At 43.3% G+C, this 21,520-nt stretch overlaps 1 protein-coding gene and 1 long non-coding RNA gene across 4 annotated transcripts in view; one reads left to right on the top strand and one right to left on the bottom strand.

Moving 5' to 3' along the window:
* Positions 1-4,172, top strand: part of LOC112542293 (uncharacterized) — a 30,553-nt gene extending 26,381 nt beyond the window's left edge. The window contains exons 3-5 of the long non-coding RNA XR_015794669.1: positions 55-180; positions 1,374-1,463; positions 3,263-4,172. This is a non-coding gene — a long non-coding RNA (uncharacterized LOC112542293). The remainder of the gene's footprint in view (positions 1-54; positions 181-1,373; positions 1,464-3,262) is intronic.
* Positions 1-21,520, bottom strand: part of RAB37 (RAB37, member RAS oncogene family) — an 84,191-nt gene that overhangs the window by 6,911 nt on the left and 55,760 nt on the right. The window contains exons 1-8 of one of the 3 annotated variants that reach the window (XM_088133300.1): positions 20,840-21,034; positions 14,798-14,908; positions 9,946-9,987; positions 8,176-8,242; positions 7,451-7,503; positions 5,465-5,530; positions 1,093-1,149; positions 708-784 (exon numbers count right to left, since the gene is read on the bottom strand). In XM_088133300.1, coding sequence (XP_087989426.1) covers positions 708-784; positions 1,093-1,149; positions 5,465-5,530; positions 7,451-7,503; positions 8,176-8,242; positions 9,946-9,987; positions 14,798-14,908; positions 20,840-20,959 — 593 coding nt within the window. In that variant the 5' untranslated portion in view covers positions 20,960-21,034. Of the gene's footprint in view, positions 1-707; positions 785-1,092; positions 1,150-5,464; positions 5,531-7,450; positions 7,504-8,175; positions 8,243-9,945; positions 9,988-14,797; positions 14,909-20,839; positions 21,035-21,520 lie in introns of those variants that run through there. The other 2 variants (XM_088133299.1, XM_088133301.1) reach the window with 2 other exon arrangements.

Here is a 21,520-nt window from a genome sequence, read left to right as displayed (position 1 = left end):
AAAATGCAGCACCCAAAGTAAGCATGCTGAATCTTTACCCTCACCTCTGTCCAGAAATAGATGCAACTCATGACTCCTTCCTACTCTGCCATGACCTCAAAAACCAGCTACACCATTCCCTGGATGTTTCGTTCTAACACAAAGACTATGAAGAGTTCCAGAAAGAACACATCAGATTGTGTAAGTGGGCAGTAGAAGGGGAGAGGAGATTTGATAAGATAGTGCTGTTTGTGAACCATCCAAGATGAATGAAATCTCACTGAAAACCTCAGAAAGGTATGTAATTTTGGTTGCCCAATTTTAAAAAAAAAACCCACCTCTGCCAAAGGATTGAATAATTCTCTGATTCGGATACTTGTGAGAATTCCTTACATTTTTGAAGGTTGAGCCTTATTTAGCCTCACCTCTGGCAGTCAGCCTCAAGTCTTTTCTTAATTTAAGAAAGTCCAAGGCAACCCATCGATCACTTCTCTTGGGTGTTCTGAGCCCATCTTTCCCAAGGATGCTCTCCAGATGCTTTGGATGCTAATTCCTATCAGTCCCACCAGTATGGCCAGTGGTCTGGACATTATGCTCCAAAGCATCTTAAGGGCACCAGCCTGAGTCCTGGAAGAGCTTGATAAAATGAAAGCAAGAGGACTCAACATCTCCAGATGCTGTCATAATCCCAGGGATTGAAGGCAAACTACCTGCAGCCTGTTACTCACTTTGCAATGGCTAGAAACGCCAGTTCCACATTCATACCGGTCTTGGCACTAGTCTCCATGAAAGGTACTCTGTATTCCTGGAATGAAAAGAGAGCACAAAAAGTTGTGAGATCTTGCCAGCAAACCCAATGAATCCTTTTTGCATTCTTGTGCTGGCACCTTAACAATAGCTCTGGAACCATAAAAATACCAATTTGTAAAGAGGGGGTGAAAAATCTCGCTATTTGGTTCAGTTAAGAAGATGATTCAGGACACACTCTGCTCTGCATGAAAGGGAGGAGATACTTGCCAATAAGGCTGGCTTTTTCTGAAATTAGGCAGAGGTCTTTGGATCATCTACCCCAGCCATGCTGTGAGACAGTCACCCTTGTACTTGTTCACTTACCCTAGCTAATGATTCCCCATCTTCTGTTCTGATAACTCGCTCACTGCTCACATCAGCCTGCAGACAGAAAGGGAGTAAGGGTGGGGAGGAGTAAGGAAGATATGCTGAAGCACACATAATCATGAGATACCCTAGTAGTGTATTTCTATTTTGGGGAGGTTAAAAATAAAGAGTTTCTGACAAAACAAACATTTTAAAACAATCTAGGTGGAGAGAAGAGATGTTTTCATAGATTCTTCCCTAAAGCACCCAACTTACCCCCACTTTGCTTCTTCTTCCAGCTGGTCTTGTTCTAGAATTCCCACTCGAAAAAGAAGAGCACCAGGAAGAAGAGCAACAGAACCAGGCGCCCAGCAGAAGTTTGCTCTCAGGTAACTCTCTCTCCCCCCCTCTCCCTCTCCCCCTCTCTCTCTCACTATCCCTACCTCCACCTTTCAGTTTATATGGCCACCCATCTCAAATTCATGACTCTGGGCAGCTAACAGCAGCTAAAAACACCATATAACAACCTATAACAATAAATAATACAGACATAATTGGCAACTGAAGCAAATCACCAAACAACCAACAACAAATCAACACAACACTGCACAGACTCTGTCACTGATAATACATCGCTGACTCCAATTGATTTTGTGTTCAAGAGAGAAAGCCAACCTGTGGATTGCTTCTCTTCTGCCAAGATTTTAATGCTATTTTATTTTATTTTTTAAAAAAGATTTGAATGTTATCTAATGTTTTGGTTATACTGTTGTTTGGTCTACATTCAATTCAATTTGCAATTCAATTTTATGCTGTAAGTTGCCTTGATTATCAAAGAGGAAGAAAGGTAGGTTATCAGTTCAATACATTATTTATGAATGAATGAATGAATGAATGAATGAATGAATGAATGAATGAATGAATGAATGAATGAATGAATTGGTTTTAAGGCCTCCCTATGCAGCACTGAAGCAGCATAGATGCTTGGAGGCCAAAGGGGAAGGGGAGATAACCACACAGATTTCTGCCACAAGAAGAGGCTGGGATGAGGGACAACAAATTGGGGAGCACAAGATTAGTCCTGTGGCAACAGCAGACACCATTGGGGAGTTGTGCTTGTGCCAGTCTGGCAAAAAAATAAAGTTATTTCCAAATTGAGGTTGACTCCTGGTGCCTGACATGGACACATCCTGATGTTCCAAGGCTGATCTGATATTGGCCCTTTCAGCTGTGAGTGACTCTGCATTGAAGACTGACAGACTGGGGGAAAAAGGGAGTGCCTTAACTGTCCAGTGGTTCCAGGGTAGTTCTGGAGGTGTGGAGCCACAGACTCACAGTGCCTCCTGCTGGCTCACCTTGGTCAGTGAAGATGCACACTACAAAAACCCAGCAAATCATTTTCCTGTGTACCTTATCTTCAGTATTATTTTACCACCTCCCCAAAAAATCAGAAATGGACTTTTTAATAAAATGTTTGACCCCATCCAAGAATCCCTAAGATTAAAAAAGAGAGCAATATCCCCCTGTGTTTACTTTCTGTTTTTCTTGCTTTTCTATGCTTGACATTCCATTTCTCATAACAAGCCTGTTTCGTGCATATCTACCATTCTGCCAAACCAGGGTTGTGGACAATTTTTTTACTGTCAGAGACATATTTCCTCAGACATAATCTGCCGGGAGCACATGGAGGCCAGAGGGGAGGCAAATCCTTAGCTCTGAGACACTGGTTCTCTACACACACATGCAACTCTTTCTCTTACTGAAATGTCTCCTCCTCCCAAGCAGCAGGATTCAAAGAGAGCCCTTAACTTAAGAGATCTCATCTGGACTCTTGTGCAACAATTTTGCAATTACAACACAAAATCCATACTTAAGTCCATGGGTTGCATAATCCCACCCTACAGTATCTGCCATCCCATGTTGTTTCATCTAACCTATTTAATGAATTGATGGCTGTTTTTCACACCACATTCTGGAAAGATGCCCTGAAGAACAATTGTTGCACCTAGGGCTAGCAGATCTGGGCTGCAAAATTTCAGATGATCACAAGGTGGCAATAAAAAGTTGGCAGTTTCGATGTCTCTGATGACCTGATAGACCTGATAACCCGACACACCACTGTTCTGGCAGATGGCAAAGTAGCTTATAACCCACCTGCCATGTAGTCATTATTTACTACCTTTTCTAGGAGCACAGGCGTGGGACCAGGATATCTGCTGCATGCAGCTTGAGTGAAAACAAGGCAGTAGAAACAATGGTGAGATCTGTCCTTATGCTGGGAGAAAAAACACTCCATGGAGTGCCCAGATCCAAAGATGACTCCTGAAGATAATGCCTGGGTGCTCCAGCTACCCCATTGGGTCTTTGCCTCAGCGCTCTTTCTATTTTCCCCTCCTCAAATTTATTCTTTCCTCACCCACTCTAGGCTGTCTCTCCCCTTTCTTTCTTTCTGAAGGGTTTGGCACGCTGCAGAGTAGAGCGCCAATTATGTTCGGCATGTTGATTTCACCGGAATGGCTCTGGGTCCCCTTTGCATTTGCTTTATGCCAGGAACAAGGGCTGCTTCCTCAGCAACATGCCCTGCCTCTTGGAATGTTGTTTTGTTAAAAAAAAAAAAAGTGTTTCCAACTGCATCTGGGGGCCCTATAGACTGCAAAGCCCCCAATCTGCATCGGGTGATCCAACACTTCCCCTAACATATCTGGCCTCTGAGCAGCCAAGGACTGTAGGGTCAATTTTTTTTGCCAGCATTTTTTAAAAACTTTGCGGGGGGGGGGCAATTTTGTCTTATATAAACCATGGTTGATTTTTAAACCAACGGTTGCACATTGTCTTTTGAGAGCAAATGGGGTGATGTGCATTGACCCTCTGACATGATGGAAGAGTTGCGTGAAATGACCCTTGGTCTCATGGAATGAGGTAATTAAGGCCGATGTTGTATATCTAACTAGAACTGTCACCTCTTTTAAGGGGAAAAAAGGGAGGACAACCATTTGTTTGGGTGACTTGACTGAAATCATGATTTAAATCAATGCAGAGTTAAAATAAAATGTTAAATCCAGAAAAGCAATCAAGAATGTGTTTGTGGGTGTGTGTATGTATAAATTTACTCAGCTAAGCCTCTTTCAAATAAGCCAAACCTAAGCTCTTCTTCCCAGTCATGGGTATAAACTTTTCAATTTCCTGGAAGGGAGGCAAGGGGCAGGCTGTAGTTGAATAATAGGTGTCTAAAACCCCTCCATATAGCCAGTGAAAATTCAAAAAAAAAAAAAAATAGAAATGGTGCATCAGTCATTTTTAGCACTGCATGGAGAGTTGGAGGATACAGCATCTGAATGAAACCAAGGGTGCCTCAGCTATATGGAAGCACCATGTGTTGAGCTGGTGCTTGCAGTAGTCTGATGACCCCAGTTGGCTTGGCAGCCCAGTCCAAAAGGGGGGCTCTAGGGAATCCTGGTAAAACACAAGCACTGCTGCTCCCCTGAAGTTTCCATCCATGTTCCCAGCAGTCCAAGAGTTAGCATGTCTGCCTCTGTTTTATCTGTCCCACTATTCTTGGAACCATCTATAAATCCTTGTTCACAATACAATCTAATGTCATCCTGCATATTTATTCTCTTGGATATGTCTGCCCTGCGAAAAATAAATGTCCCCAGAGTCTTGCATTTCATGCCATTTTGGCTCCACAGGTTCAAATCTTTTTTTTTTTTTGATCCCACATCATCTATAAATACCATTTCATGCATTTTGATCTTCTGTTAATGCTTCAGAGTAAGCCTCTGCAAATCATTCCACAAGCTGCTTTTCAGCAACTTTTCCAAGGGAAATGTCATCTGTCCATGCCTCCCAGCAGCTGAACTGAGCTATCAAGCCACTGCTTTGCAGCTTTCAAGAACTGGATCCAAAATCACCTTGTTGAAAGACTGCACAGACCTACTACAGAACTATTGCTAATTCTCAACAAGGCTAGAATACAGCATCTGATCTACTGTTAAGCTGGGGAATATAACTTGCAAAGCAATTGAGAAATATATAGCAGACCTGAGAAAACTCATAATGTTGTATCCAGGAGGAGGAAGCCTCTTCATTCACTAGCCATAAAGCGGAGGTGGCATGAAAAATTCCTTTGTAAAAGGGTTGGGGAACGTATGGCTCTCCAGATGTTGCTGAACTACAAGTTAACTATACTGACTTGGATTTGTAGTTCAACAACACCAGGAAGGTCCAGTTTCCTCAATCCTAGGTTATGAGCTGAACACAGCAGGGAATTATGCAAAGCACACAATGGTAACTGAACATTTCTCACAAGGAGACCATTAAGAACCAAGAAAGATGGAAAGTGTTTGCAGGACAGCACAAATTTGCATTATCTTCGGACAACAGTACATACCTTATTACCTAGAAGCATGACAACCACATCCTTTTGGGCATATTCGTGGATCTCTGTGAGCCAAGCCTGCAAGGGAGTGGGAAAGAAAAATGTTGAATCTTATGAGATGGAGCATAGCTGAGAAGAAACACCGAACGCTAAGCTGTGACTGGGTTCACCCATGCTGCCCTGCCATTTATTTATTCATTTATTAAACAAATGCATGTGGCCGCCCAACTCACACACGGTGACTCCGGGCAGCTTATAGAATAAAAACCCATAATACAAAAACCAAAATCTTGTTGCTTGTTTGCCTTTGCCTTAGTATATTTGCATCAGCTCAGCTACTGTGGTTTGTAAATCTTGGCTTATGTCTTACCGTGTTGTGTGAGCCTGAGTAAATGTGTGGTTCACTCAATATACCACAATTAAGCAAACCATGGTTTAGTGCAATTTCTGAACCCAGCCAGAGTTCTTCTAAATTACATGAGTTCTTAGCATCTAAGTGGGGAAGAGATAAACCAGATCCTCTTGCTCTGATAAGAAGTAGCTCAAATAACCCTCAGGATGGATACCTCTGAAGCTCCAGTGGTGACCTCCTAGAACAGTCTCACACAGCTTTGGGTTGCTCCTGGATGGGCACAATGCCCTGTGTTCTCTTTTTTGGCAACTGAACCAGTTTGGCATCAGATGTACTGGGGCTTAGGAGCGCAATTTCCCACTGGAGGGACTCTAAAATTACACCCACCTCCTAGACTTTCCATAATCCCCACAGAGCTTAAGGTACCAGAGTTCCATGCTGCCCTTTCAGCCCCCTGGTCTACCTGGCCAGGGGGGCTGCCATTTCGCAGATCTCCTACCCAGCGACTAGTCCCATTTTCCAAAACATGACTCAACCTGAAGAAAGGACAGGAACCCAAGACAGAGCCCTGTCTGGACACCCATTTTTGCAATCTCCTTAGCAATCAGCTCTTGACAATGCTGGCTCTTAGAATTGCAAAGTGTCTCAAAAATTATTCTGAGTTTAGAGCATGAATGTGGCAGCTGGGTGGAAGTGCCCATATTCCTGATAAAGAATTGCAAATGATGTGATGCATGACTGAAATAAATATGAATTCTTCTTCTTGTGTTTAGCCTGATTTTCCTTTTTCCTCTTCATCTCCCCTCTGACAACTTGTAGTCTGTAAGTTCTTTGGGGCAGGGACATTTTCTCTTTGTGAAGTGTAAAGCACAGAGACATATACAGCGGTACCTCGGGATACGAATGCCTCTACTAACGAACTTTTCGGGTTACAACCAGCTCCGGCCGCAAAAATTTACCTCGATGTGCGAACTCCGCCTCGGGGTACGGTCATTTTTCCGCCCTGACATGTGGTCCGCGGCCATTTTTCCGCCCCTGACACATGGTCCGCAGCCGTTTTCCCGCCGCGCGGCGCAGCGCCCGGCCATTCTCCCGCCGCATGGCGCCCACGCGGCACCTGACCTTTTTCCCGCCGCGCAGCACCCGGCCGTTCTCCCGCCCCTGATGCGTGGTCCGCGGATGCCAGAACGGATTAACGGTAATTACATTGAACCTTATGGGAAAATTTGCTTCGGGGTGTGACCAAATTCGGAGGGCGGAACGGATTAACCGGATTTACATTGAACCCTATGGGGAAATTTGTGTCGGGTTACGACCAACTCGGGATACGCCCAGAGTCACGGAACACATTAACTTCGTATCCCGAGGTACCACTGTAACATATTTCTATGCCGAGTAAAGTTTATATCAGTAGTGAGCTTATTGAAAATATTTTCTTCCCATCTTTTAAAATTCTTGGCTTTTCAAGTACAGGAGATCCTTTTTGTCTCCTTGCTGATTTCTGCACAACCCAGTGGGGTAAGACACCGAGACACAAGAACAGTTCAGCCCAGGATATGTTTACTAATTAGGTTACAACCTTAACTTGCTCTTTGACTCCTGTCTGAGCAAAGGCTTGATTCAAACAGCAAGCATGAAATACCCACCCGAATATTGTCAAAGGAGACTTTGCTGGTGATATCATAAAGGAGGAGGAGGGCTGGAAAAGAAAGAGAAATATGTGTTATTTGATGATTTAGTAATTTTCTAAAATTACCAAGTTATTGGGAATATATGGGGCCACACAGATCAAGTCAAACTACTGATCCCTCTATCCTGAACTCTGATTATCTAAATCTGTTGGAGAGCTCAGTCCACAGGCATATTCCCACCCTTGAACATAATCTGTTTAATGGAAGACTGTGGGGTTTAAATCTAATATTGTCTATACACAGATCATAGCTGTACCAGCCATTCATCATGGTGCCTATGAGATGCATTGGACTTCAAACTCTCATACTTTTCAGGGAAGATACAAAGATGAGGGGAAGAAGATGAGCTATGTCATAGATATAGGAGGGTGTAGACAAAACAGAAAACCACTTTTGTTTTGAGCTTGGAACAAAATAGTCCCTTCAAAACATTCCATTGGAATGTTCAGAGTAGGTTTGTTGTTACTCACAACAAACCTTCCATAACACACACATTTTGTTTTAAGCGTGGAACACTCCAAAAGGCCATTTCAAAGTCAAAATATTGCACACTGCTAGTATATAGAACCTTGTTGCATTATCACTTGATATTAGATCCTAGCAATGAAAGGGCTACTTCACTATCATCCCGACTCTGATTCAGTCTGAGATGAAGCAAGGCAGCTTTCTGGAGGACCTACCTTGTGCATCACGATAGTATGCATGTGTTACACTCCGGAACCTTTCCTGACCAGCAGTGTCCCAAATCTGCAATAAGGCAAAGACAGAAGATCAAGGAAAGAATCTTCATTTTATTCCATTAGAGCAGCCCAGATGTGAAACAATTATTAGTGCAGGCAAAATTCAGTACGTGCAAAATGATACAAATTCTTGGATAGTTCTCCAAATTATGTCTATCAGAGCCAAGATCGTGGTTGTTCCCTCAAATAAGAGAATAAACTTATAGAAGTCAATTCAGCATATGAAAAATGCAAAAGTAAAAGGTTTGAACACAATTATCTCATGGATCCAATAGGATTTCTTTAGATCCAGAAATGTGTAAATAAGTAACTTTCTTACAGTCTCAAATCAGCACCATAAATACCAATGTACGAAATACATGATGTATCAGCTAGGGCTGTGCAATGCTTTGGATTCAATTAAAAACAATGTTTCAGAGCCCACAGGGGTGCAAACATCGCCCCTGTCTCACAGGAAAAGACATGGCTGGGTTGAAGAACTGAATCTCTGAAGCTCCTTTGTGGAACTGAGTCTGAAACCCTGCACATCCCTAGAACACCACTGTTCTGCAAGCTGCATTGGCTGCCAGTCAGCTTCCAGGTGCAATTCAAGACTGTTGTACGCTGCCCAGAGTTGCTTTGTGTGAGATGGGCGGCTATAGAAATGTGATAGAAGATAGAGAGAGCGAGAGCGAGCGAGAGAGATGATAGATATAGGTAGACAGACAGACAGATAAGCTGGTCACCACCATGGCATAAGGCTTGGCTATACAAGGGACTACCTATCTGAGACAGTTTCTATCTGCTCTGTAGAATGGGACAGAATGGGCATGTTTCAGTTCCTATTAATTAAATTATGTCCCCTGATGGGACCCAGGAAGCAGGCTTTTTTTTGTTGCAGCACCTGCACCCTGGAATAGCATCCCCTTCCCCCAAGATTCATATAGGCCTCCCTATTTTTAAAAAGCTTTTGAAAACCTACTTTCTTCCTAAGCCTTGATTAGAGTGGGTGATGAGCTACTTTTAAGAATTTCTACATTGGTTGAATGTTTTGTTCCAAAAGTACAGTACATTGTTCTTTCCTTATTATGTTGATTTCTATTGTTTTTAATGTTATATGCAGAATCTTCCGGAGTTGGGAAGCCCTGTAAATCTAATAAATACATAAATAAATCTCGTGAATAATAAGTTGCTTATCTGATAAAAGATAAGAAACAAAAATATCAGCTGAATGTTGAGGCTATAAAAGAGGTAAAATGAAATAATTACATATTATCTCTATAAAAACACAATATTGTATAGGAGAATTTTCATACAGTTTGAGTACATCTATCAGCAGGTAGCAAACTTCTCTTCCAAAAAAAGGTGCCTGAGCAAATGGCTGTTAACTAACTTCAAATGCTCTTGGATGGCACTGATTTCCTGGATCCATTTTAATTAGGATTCAGGGCTGATTTTGACACATGGGATTAGAGTGGAGCCAACAGAGGTCAATACAGAGAATGTTTTATTGGATGGCAGGATTTCTTTGGAAGTAATTCACATTTATGGCTTTAGCTTCCACACGCCAAGCAGAAATGTAATAGCTGAAGCCTTGATGTGGAGAAAAGTGGCTTGTCACACAGTGACTAAATATATAGGAGACTCTTTCAGAACGGAAAAAATGGAGCAAGGGTACCTACTTAGAGGACTTCACAGGATATGCAACTTTGGTGTCTCCATCAGACCTACCTGCAATTTCACTTTTACACCATCCACTGTTACCACCTTGTTCTGTAAGAGAAAAACAATACCCCACATTTATATAAAAAGCAGATTAACAAGAGGAGCTCAATATTCAGCCTTGAGTTCTTTAGATCACCTGTGAGAAAACAAGCCCATTCTCATCATTTTCTATCATTCATAGTTTAAAATTCCATGGAACAATCACTAGATAGTTTCATACATCTGGATAGGAGGTAACAAGCTTCAGACATATTGCACAATTGATCCACTGAGATTTTAGGTAAGACTGTAAGCGGCACATCTGAACAAATACTATATATTAAGTCATCATTCTTTGCCTGCAACTTGGGGACAGAGGTATCATATTTACTGGGATTGCAGGCAAAGCAACCCTATCAGCTGAAACAATGTTCATTAAGCTGATTATCTAGCAATTATCGATACAACTAAAATATCTTAAATTTCTCCCTTATATATGTTCTGTCAACTCTGGACTGAAGTAATGATGATTGCACTAACAGCAAATAATATCTTGTACATTAGTAAGTGCTGGACAGTTTCACTGTCAAACTTTTATCTATCACTTCACACAGAGAAAACAGTACAACTTTTGGTACTAAGTTTGTGGCAATTAGATGCAAAAGTTTTCACAGATGAGTGAAATGATCTAGAAAAGCTTATACAATTACAGTTTTTAGGCTTTAAAGTGCCACAAGTGGTTTTTGTTGCATTAAATGAACATGGCTATTGTTTTAAAAATAGAGGAAAAAATCAGTTGGGTAGAGTAGGCAACACTGCCTTTTGCTATGAAGTCCACAATCAAAATACTAAGCTATAAAATCAGTGACAAGGGAGACACACCTTCCTCTGTCTAAGTTCCCACTACTGTATTCAAGGGGTTGTGTTCCCCCAGACCAGTGTTTCTCAACCTTGGCAACTTTAAGATGTGTGGACTTCAACTCCCAGAATTCTGGGAGCTGAAGTCCACACATCTTAAAGTTGTCAAGGTTGAGAAACACTGCCCCAGACCATGCTTGTCAGATAGTAATCACAATGTAGAGGCCAAGGGTGCATAAGTTATTTAGAACAAGTGCAGTACGCAGTAGGTAACATACTTGGTCCGGGAAGACCAGGAAAATCCTTCAGTTATGGAAGCCACTGAGGGACTTTGGGCCATATCATTCTCTCCCAGCCCAATGGAGCTCATAAGATTATTGTCTGGGGAATAAAATGAAGGGACATCCCCACATAATCCATCTTGAGCTCCAAAAGGACCACAAATGAGAATACAAATGCTCATCATCACCATCATCTTCATTCATCATTCACATACCCCATGTTATTTTCCCTTCTTTAACTGTTCCACCCTATGAGCTCTGCAAAGTTTTCAAACCAGTTGAAGCAGCTGCATCATTTGCAAGCCTCATGTGGCTGCTTCAAAAGCTTCTCCCAGCTATCTCTACATGCATATGGAGTCACTTTGCTTTAGCAATTCAAGGAGAGGTGCTTCAAAATCCATAGGAGCACAAAAGCAAGCTTTGCATACCACATTCTTTAAACTGTGGAGCAACTGTGGGGGAGAAAAATGGATCCAGGAACTGAAAATGGACAGGAAAGAAATATAGTAAGCCTCCATCTTCCACCCATCAATTGTCCCTACCAATGCGTCCCTCTCCTGTCATTACAAGGCAAGCATGGGGCAACCAGTTCTGTCCATAAATAGACAAGATACTCATGGTTATACTATTATACTGTTGCATACATGGTTCTTTGTGAGAATGACAGGCTACTCCAATACGGTGGTGAATGAGGGGGGGTTCTAACATCATATTGCCCAGCAGGATGGCAGCACGTAGCCAGTCATGGCTGATTTCAAGAAGCCAAGCCAAGCCTTGTTAATGGTTAGAATGGCTGACCATTAGGAAGACCCAGGGCTATAGGCTAGGTTGTGAAATGGGAAAAACACCCTGGAAGAAGGCAATGGCAAAACACTTCTATACAGTTGCTAAGAAAATTACACGGATGCACCCATGAAGTCACCAGAAGTCCAGCTCGACTTGAGGGAGACTTTAGCTTTTTAACATGAAGATATGGGGACAATATACTGCATATGTAATGGTCTGTGGGAATGACCTTGGGAGACAGGAGAAAGAGCCACAGCTTAGACAACCGTCATGCCACAGGTATCTCAGCCCACAGAAGGAAAAGGGGCGTGGGAAGCGTTTCAGAAGGGGCCCTCCCTCGTTTTCTGGAAAGTAAAAGTAAAGGAGGGGAGAAATGCTTTCAGACTTGCAAGATTCTGTTACTGTAACCTTACAATAAAGGTAGTGTTACTACTCATGGTTTGTGCTTCTGTCTGGACTACCTCAAAGGGCTGACACATATCTCACTATAATGCACATAGAATATATCTGCCTAATATAATTTGCTAAAGGAAAATAATGTGTTCTATCTGAATTTAGTATGATATGGAAAAGTTTCATTTGGTTCAGCACAACCAGAACCAAAACATTATTTGGGAGCACAAAGAAGGATAGGTTAGAGGCACCTCCTCAAATTATTGCTTTGCTTTGCTTTGGAATGCCCAATGCTTAATATTACAAATTATTATAATATTCTTCTTAAACTGTTATTAACTATCTCCTAGAACCTGCTACTCTTCCCCAATAGTCTCCTCCAGATGAACTGGGACTACATGCAGACTGGGAATTCTGGAAGTTACCCATCTGGAGGAAACCAGCTTAGGGAAGGTAGCCTAGACTGTCCACACAGTTAATATCATGACCAAGTAAGTTGTTATTATTAGTCCCAGACAAGTGAGCACGAGAAGGGCAGTACATACCACATTACCATAACATATAATTCAATACCCACGTTTTTTCTCTTTAATTTGTCCAACAAAATATTTTACATATCTACGTGCAGTACATAACTTACATTCCAGTGTGAGTCTATCATATTTCCTACAAATTGAGATAATTTTTAATTGAGTACATTTATCACTTACATAATAAAAATTCATACTATTCCTTGGAAAAAGATATCCATGTTATGCATACAGTATACTTCGGAGACCTTTTTAAGCACACAAATGAACCAGAGACCTGTCTATTACTATTCTGCACAGAGAGCTTGACTAACAAATTCAGTGTTGAGCAATCATTGGTTTAGCTGCCAAGAGCAAGAACAGAATCAACACTTGCTTCATAATTTTTTTTATTCTAACCATCAAATATATGTAACAAATTTAAATTTGCAGTGTTTTCAATCCTTTGCTTAGTCAGAAAGTTTATTTAATCAAAAACATCTTTCCAGAATTTAAAAGCTTCATCATACACTTACTAGAGATGAAGATACCCTACAGGATTAGCCTGCTGGAAATGCTGACCTTAAACAAAAAGGAATTCTGTGGAGGGTTGTTACATTATAGACAAGGGTTTGTTAATAGATCCTGTTCAATTACACAAGTTTTAAAAGTTTTGGAAACAGAGATCTTCTGAAAGTTTGAACAGCTGAGACATGACAGTTCAGGAACAGTTTTTCAATAAAAGATTACATATGAATGGATTCTCAAAAGTGGGAGGATGTTGGTGTAGGAAGGCATGAAAAAATACAATTTTGGATTTTTAAAATCCCAATAAGAACAATTGGCTAGAACTATCTTGCAACAGTCATGCTCCATTCATTAACTCAGTATGAGGGGGAACTTCTGAAAAATAGCTTACATGCTTATGAAGTAAAGTCATGACCAATCCGTCTTGACAGCTAACAGATAAGCAGCATAAAAATTTAATGAATGCAGTTTTTATTAGCCACCCATACTCTTATGGTCTATGGATCTGAATAAAGATATTGAAAAAGCTATTTAAAATCCTGCAGCATTGAGTTCCAACAATCAGTGCCAACAAAATGTCATTTTCAATTTACAGTTTACAGTTATAAATGAAATAACATCTCTTGAGCACTAGAAGAAGGCACATGACATCTGAGCTATGTTATATAAATCGCATTATTTATGTGATGATGTCACATTGCTGTTTCCCCTCTTCTCTCCCTGGATACCTGGGCATTCATCAAGGATTCATGATGGTGGCAGGGCTTTTTAATGGGAACTGGAACCAATCTGATTCCTTGCATATGCTGCTTCCCCTTGCTGCCACTTGTTCCTGTTCACACATACCTCCAGTCACAACTCTGACAGATAAATGTAATGGAGTGTTAAATGACTGCAAGCAATTCATTTGTCTGATTTTTGACCTTTATAAATTACAGAGTATAGCTTGTGGGAGAGAGAGGCTTTCACGGCTTCCCCCAAACTGTCATCCAAGGGAACATCATCCCACTCTAAAACTACAGAAGTTAATATGTGTAGCTCAGGGTTGAATTGTGGAGTCCTTGGGGTTCTCTGAGCTTGGTTCTTTTCTTGCAAACGTTTCATTACCTAGCCGGGTAATGAAAAGAACCAAGCTCAGAGAACCCCAAGGACTCCACACTACAGAAGTTCTATGAGAGAAGATGGAAACTTTCCCCCTGGGACTACTAGCAGCTCTGAGAATGTGTGTGTGTAAATGAAGGAGGAAGTGAGGGATAGATTGCATGAAAGACAATTTGAGTTTTGTATGGTATTACTACAACCACAGCAGAGAGGAAAAGGTTGAGGCCCCTGTGTCTCCATGTGCTGGACTCCTGACCCTGCTATTGAAAGAACAAAACCAGGCATGACAAATGTTTGACAAAAGTTTGCATCCATGTAATGCTCTTCAGCCTGCATTGTGCTTAGTTCAAAGGTCTACTGCAGGATGCCCAACACACTTCTCTGCTGTGACAAACTTATCTCCAGCAGCAATAGTGGCCTCACCCGGAAGTCTATCCCGACAGTAGCTATGAAGGTCCCAGAGAGGAAGGCTCCATCTTTGAACTGGACGAGGAAGCAGGTCTTCCCCACACCTGAATCTCCAAGCAGCATCACCTACAAGATGAGGTGCAAAAGCTCATTAATACGGCTGGTTGGGGGATACTGACATTCGTGTGCTTTTTTCCTCCATGCCTCCTTGTTGAAGAAGTGTCCCTCTCTTTTGTCAGCAGTGATCTAATCTAGCAAGCAGGTACAGCAGCCAATAAAGATAAGAAAAAACAAATGCAATATCTAATCTTCAATCTTACTTTAGCCTTTCTGACTGGGAGACGCTCATTGTCTGCTCTACTACAATAGTCTCATGCTATCAACACTGGCTGTAACTCAATGGGGAGAACTTAGCAGAAAATCAGGAATCTGATAGCACCTTTTCTGACTAACAAATTTCATTAAAAGGCATATGTTTTCCCAAAAATTCCTGATTTCTTGCCACCACAGACCAGTGTTTCTCAACTGTGGCAACTTTAAGATGTGCAGACTTCTTATGCTGGCTTGGGAAGTCTGGGAGTTGAAGTCCACACATCTTAAAGTTGCCAAGGTTTAGAAAAACTGCTACAGACTGACAAGGCTGTCCCCCTGTAACAGATAATTCTTTGAAAGTTGTTTATTAGGTTTATTGGGTCTGGGAAAGCTTTAGAAGTGAACCAGAAGTGCTTTGGATCTCCTGTAAGCACAGCTCCTCTCTGTTACTAATCAAAGTGCCCCAACTTTTTTCAGGGTTCTGCATGAGCCTGAAAGAAAAGTTGTTGCAGCTTTAACCAGCCAGCTTTTTAATGCAACTCATTAACTAGCTGCAAGGTTGTTTTATTCAGGTTTGCAGAAGAGTGAAAAGGTTGGGCTGCTGTAAGGAACAGCAGAGCAGTTCTGCGCTTGCATGAAGTCCAAAGCAATACTTGAGAAATCATCTTCAAAGTCTGCATCCCTTTCTGTTTATCATCCTCTTTAAATGTTATGGTAAGCTTACAAGGATGGTCTAGGACAGACTTCCCACCTCATGTTCTCCAGAGGTGCCAAAGGCACAGCAGTTGGCAATTATGGTTATTTAAACTGAACAAATCTGGAAGGCACTAAGCTGAAAAAGGCAGTTTTAAAATGTTTCCAAATAGAACAAATAGAGTGTACTTTGCTAAATCTTTCAGGAAGATTTGGGCTCAGGGAAAACCATCCAGGATCTCCCTTTCTATTCCCAGCTCTTTTCAGTGAAAGAGGTGATGTCTATCTATGGTCCTGGCAAAATACGTTCCTGTACTTTCATCTCTCTCTCTCATCCTTGTGTATCTGCCAGTACAGTAATGGTGGAAAGGGAACTCCAGAAATACAGTTGCTTGCTAGATTGCGAATGTTTGGCAAGTCTTCCTTCCTACGGTGCTCTCTCAAGAGATGTCCTCCCATGTAGATGAACAGTCTTGAGGGATATCAATCCCACTGTCCTGATTCTCTGAGAGAGTCTGGAGTTCTTTTGTGAGCTTGCCCCAGACTCCTTCTCTGAAAGAATGAAAGGCTATAAACTCTCCTTAACTGGTTGTCCTCATTTCCATAATTACTAAAAGCAGCTCTTCCTTGTCAATGTTTCCTCTCTTCCACACAAAAGATAAGGAGTTTAGCTTGCAGCTACCAGCTGCTGCTTCCACTGGAAACAAACAACCCATTTACTGTATATTTCTACTTCATGCCATATGGTCCAACTCTTGCTTTTGTCCAGGCTAGTCTGGACAAGCTACATTTCTGGAAGCTCAGGGGCCAAATGCCTTGTTCAAGGACGTGAGTATCTGCCTGAAATGTCAGGGCAGCTTGCTAGGAAGTAGTGAGGTTCAGTCACCTACTCTTTCAATGGAGAAGCTTGTATGACAGGACCTAAATCTTCTGACTGCTTCTGAGTTACTGTTCCTCAGTTTAGGAATTATAATAATTAAAATACCTTACTTAGGATTATTTATTTATTTATTTCAATTTAAGGGAACTTCTGCTGTAGAGCCTACAGCAACTTCTTGACTCCATTTATGGTAGTCCTGCCCTCTGTCCCCTCAGCCCTCTCCAGTTATCACTGCCAGCAGGGCTGTGTTCACTGAAGAAAACCAAAATACAATCCTATCTGAGCTCTTATCTGGGAATGAGTTCCTTCAGTGAAACTACTTTCACACAAACATGCACAGGATCGGTACTATAGTTTTATGCACTGAAACATTTAGGCTGGAGAGGTCACCAAATGCTCTGGGATGCCCTTGTGAGCTGTCAGAAACTCCCAGATCAGAAGGGGCTGCACTCCTCACCCCTGCCCCAAGCAAGCAAATAGTCCATTAGCTAATGTTACCTCTCCTAATCCAAACATTGTATTAATCCTCCAAGTAATCCCCAAAGGCACAATTCAAACCCAGCCCTTTTCTTCACCCTCTGGAGCCAGATTTGTCATTGATCTATGATGTTATATAGACAAAGGGTGGAGAAAGAAGGAACTGTTTGTTACTAATACACTTGATTAGAATCTGAAGTATATTTCTCACAATCAGTTCCTTCTTTCACGGATTTTTGTCTATATCCTCTGAAGTCACCCTGACCATAAATGCATCACAGACTCCATGGCTGGACTCTGAGATAAAAGCCTGAGAGGTACCATTACAGCACGTCAAGTGTCAGGAGACGATCCGTAAGCTCTGGGGCTCTCTTCGTTTCTTGCAGCCACCTCACCTAAGTTGCAAGACGGCAGAGCAAACACACAATCCAGTATCCACTCCTTCTAAGCAAACAGACTTTCAGCTTAAAAGTCCTGGTTTTGTTGGCATTTTTGGAGCCATTTACCCCAGGGAAGGAAAGGCAATATCGGAGGCTACTCTGAATAGTTAAAAAGAATTCACCATAAGGCATCTTAAAGATTGATTGCAGTGTAAGATTTTGTGGCCATTTTCATTTAACGGGTTCTGTTCACAAAAGGAGGAGCACCCTATATCTGTTAATAAATCTCTCACCTGTCCAGAATTTATCCCTGTGAGAAATGTAGATTATCAAGTATTTGTCCACCTATAAAAAGTGAACCCACCCAGCTCAGAAAAAACAGCAATCCCTAGGGGATAATCCATCAACAGCCCTGGCAGAACAACAAACACTGGACTCTTAACAGCTCAAACTTAAAAAATACTTTTTAAAAGCAAAAGCAAGCAAACTAAACTTAGGTGCAAGATTTGGGACAAGGGAACATCTCTAGAGTAATGGTGTCCCCCTCACTGTAAGAAATCCACTTGCCGGGTTTCCTGAACTGCTCTTCCTCAACTGGATACAGCAATATTTCCCAGAAAGCTGAAACACACTTCTTAAATTTCCAACTAAAAAACACTGCACTTGATATTCCAACGTCACTTTTCCCAACGTAGCATCTTCCAGAAGCTTTGCAACTGCAACTTGCAAAATCCTCAGCCAGCCTTTGGGCACACTGATTGAGGAAACAAGCAGTTGCAACACAACTGAAAAGGCCCAGGTTCGGAAAAGCTGCTCCAACTGCTTTCACTTTAAGAATGTGGAAGAGAAAATATTTTCTCTCTGCATCTTTGTATGGAGGGAGTGTCAGTTTAATAGAAGGCAGCAAGTCCCACAAGAGGGACTCCTGCAGGAAAGAACCATAAAGATTCTCCTGCCTGATGCCCTTTCAGTAGGGCTGGGCTATGTACCTGAAGTTGTAATTCATGTGAGTTGTAGTCTGACCCAGAAAGTGCCATGCAGGGGAAGGCAGTTAGAACAGGCCAGAAATGATTGCTGTGATGGAGTGGCCAAGGCCCGTGGCCAGTTTGCAAATTTTCTTGGATTGGTGTTGCTGCTCCTCCTTGTGTGGCTGTCTTTTTGCCTCCTGCCCTTCTCAGGTGTCAGGAAGAGGGAGAAGCAGCAGCGGTTCCAGACACCAGTGGACTGGAGAAGAAGAACAAAGGGGCACCACTAGCAGTTGGCAACTACCGCAATGGGGAGGGAGCAGGGATCCCTGGTGGAGGCCAGCTGTTATCTTCTCCAAGGATCCCCTCCCCGAGGAAATCTGGAACTGAGACTGAGTGAACAGCATGAAATAGGGCTTCTGGATTTAAGACTGCAAGAGAGCTGGTAGCCAAAGTTTTCTTCCAGTTCCAGGCCCAGCAACCTGATTCCTATCAGTGAAAACATAGGGCCAACTGATAACCTTGCCTTAGTATGTAATATGAACCCAGCTCTTTGGCTGTGTAAAATAGCTATGGCTTAACATGTAGTATATCTCCAGCCAATAGTGGCTCATACACTAAACTATTATTAAATCAACCATGGTTTTGGGTGATGTGAGAGCCCAGTCATTAGCAGAGGTAGAAGATGAGTTTTGTCTTCATTGGAATTAAATGTGGTTCTTGCCCCTCAAGACTCTACTTCCATTAGGTGTGGGGGCAATAGGTTCACGTCTTTTCTCCCCCGAACCATAAAATGTATGCTTAGCTTCATGGGTTGTTATTGAGCCTGTTCCGTGTGCCGTTTAGGACAGTGGTTTTATGTCATGAAACTGGTCAACAATGTTTTAAATTCCCAACATGATTATGCAGGAGTCCTTCCTTCACAGAGAAAGGTGCATTATTTCACTTGTTTTCTATTGTATTTGGCTCCTTATGCATATTTCTGTTGATTAGACCCTGATCTTCTGTCTAACTCTGATGGAAGCATGAATCTTAGTACCAGAAACTCATGCTGGAATAGTTCCTTGGATGTGGGAAAGTGGAAAGCAATAGATAATTAAGTACATTCACAGAATTGCATTGCTGGCTGCAGGGATACTTTTATTCAGCTCTCTGCTTGTGGCAAGCAGACTCTTTACCACAAAGCACACAATTTTGCAGATCCAGCATTAGCAAGGCTTACGATGGCATAAAGACACACCGGGATATAAATGAAATAAATAACTTGCAATATAATTAGAATACTCTACAATTGCCTGTCCCAACAAAGAGCGACAGTGCTCTTCCTGGTTCTGCAACATGACTGCTGGAGCTCATACCTCTGCTGGGGAGATATGTGCAAGCTCTGAATGTGAGGAAGTGAGCTTCACGGCCTTGCCAAACCCTTCCCCCATCCCTGCCTTCATTCTGAGAGATGTGTCTCCTGATTAGCTTCCCGCTTTAGCGGCTTCCTCCCAATGTGGTCTGAATAGCAACGGCCACAGCTGTTGCTGCAAAGGAGAACAGCGCGCCACTGTTTGTTGGGCATCGATTTTAACTAGTGGTCTTGCTAAAGAGGAACAAAACTGTGATCGTCCAGCCCCGGGCCCTTAATGATCGGTTGTATTGCCTATGGAGGCAGAGCTCGACCTGAACACGAGCCTAATAAGGGTGCCACCAAGAATTCATCAGGACTTAGAAAAGAAACTCTTTTCAGAGCCATAGTGAGTTCTGCACTTGGGGGGGGGGTAGACCTGCAAGCGTGTGAGTGACGGGCAAAATATTCAGCAGCTGTATGGTCCCTACCAATGCTCTTCCCAAGTGTAGGACCTGTTGAATGCCTGTTAACTAGGCATCTGCTAAGGACGCAGGAACCCGGCTGCGTGTGGGCAGGAAGGGCAATACTAAAATCATAATGCAGTCCTAAGCCATGAAGGAGAACGCCCTTGGCCCTTTTCCGCATCCAGGGATTACAACTAACCATCTGAAAAAGACTTTCCAGGCAGATCTGAGCCCAGCATCGTTTTTCCAAATGAAGCTGGGTGCTGAGCATCGCCCCTCTTCCTGTTCCTTGCTGTCTTGTCACTCTTAAACCCAAGTTCAGGGGCAAAGGTGAACCCTTATGAGATTTTGGGTGGGGAAGCTAACAACAAGGAGGCAAGCAGAGCGGGGGGGGAGGGGGCGGGGGGCGGGGGTATTAAGCGTTCCCCACTTCTTCTCCAAGACCATCTGGGGACGGGGGCGTATTAATGCTTGTCACCCTCTGATCCCCTCCCCCACGCTCCCTGCCCTCTCTCGTGCCCCCTGGTGCCCAGTCGGGGCAGGCTCACACCTTGCCGGAGAGGTCGTAACTCTTGCCGAGCGACGAAGCTTTCTCCGCAGGCGGGAACGCGGCGGGGGCTCCGTTGCGCGCCGGAGGGTCGCCGCCTCCGCCCGCTCCGTTGCTGGTCATGGTGGCTCCCGCGCCGGGAGCAGGAACTGCCCGGGGAGCTTGGGGAGCTCCGGCCACGCTGCCGCTGCCGCTGCCGCTGCCCCTCCTCTCCTGCCCACGCGCGGAACCGCCCCTTTCCCAGCCGCGGCGGCGGCTCTGGCGCTCGGCAGGGGATAGATACCTCCCGAGCGAGCCTCCAGCGCGGGCCGGGGCGGCGTCCGCTGCTGCGGGAGCCTTTCGCCTCCCTGGGCGCTTGTGGCCCCAGGCTTGTCTTTGCATCGCCGCCGGGTGGTTTTGTTTCTGTTTTTCTTTAGGACACGTATTTGGTTGAACACCGATTAAGCGGTTTGGGTGGCAGCCGTACGTAGACGAAGGACTGCCGCCTTGCTGCTGGTGTGCCAGTCAGGCCTGCGGCTTGGAAGGGACTCTGGTTTAGAGGAGGACGCGTCTGCCGGGCAGCCTGCCTTGGCCTTGCGATGTGCCTTGCCTGCTGCCACGTAAGGGCACCTCAGGCCAGCCCTGCAAGCCCCTACTTTTCCGCCATGTGCTCAGGAACATGGTCTCTCTGCTGTGGTCCCTGGA

This window comes from Python bivittatus, unplaced genomic scaffold (genome assembly GCF_059951505.1).
Source record: "Python bivittatus isolate LINGU-HERP-01145 unplaced genomic scaffold, Pbiv_v1 ctg000080_np1212, whole genome shotgun sequence".
Classification (NCBI taxonomy): Eukaryota; Metazoa; Chordata; class Lepidosauria; order Squamata; family Pythonidae; genus Python; species Python bivittatus.
This window is presented reverse-complemented; position numbering and strand designations above follow the sequence as displayed.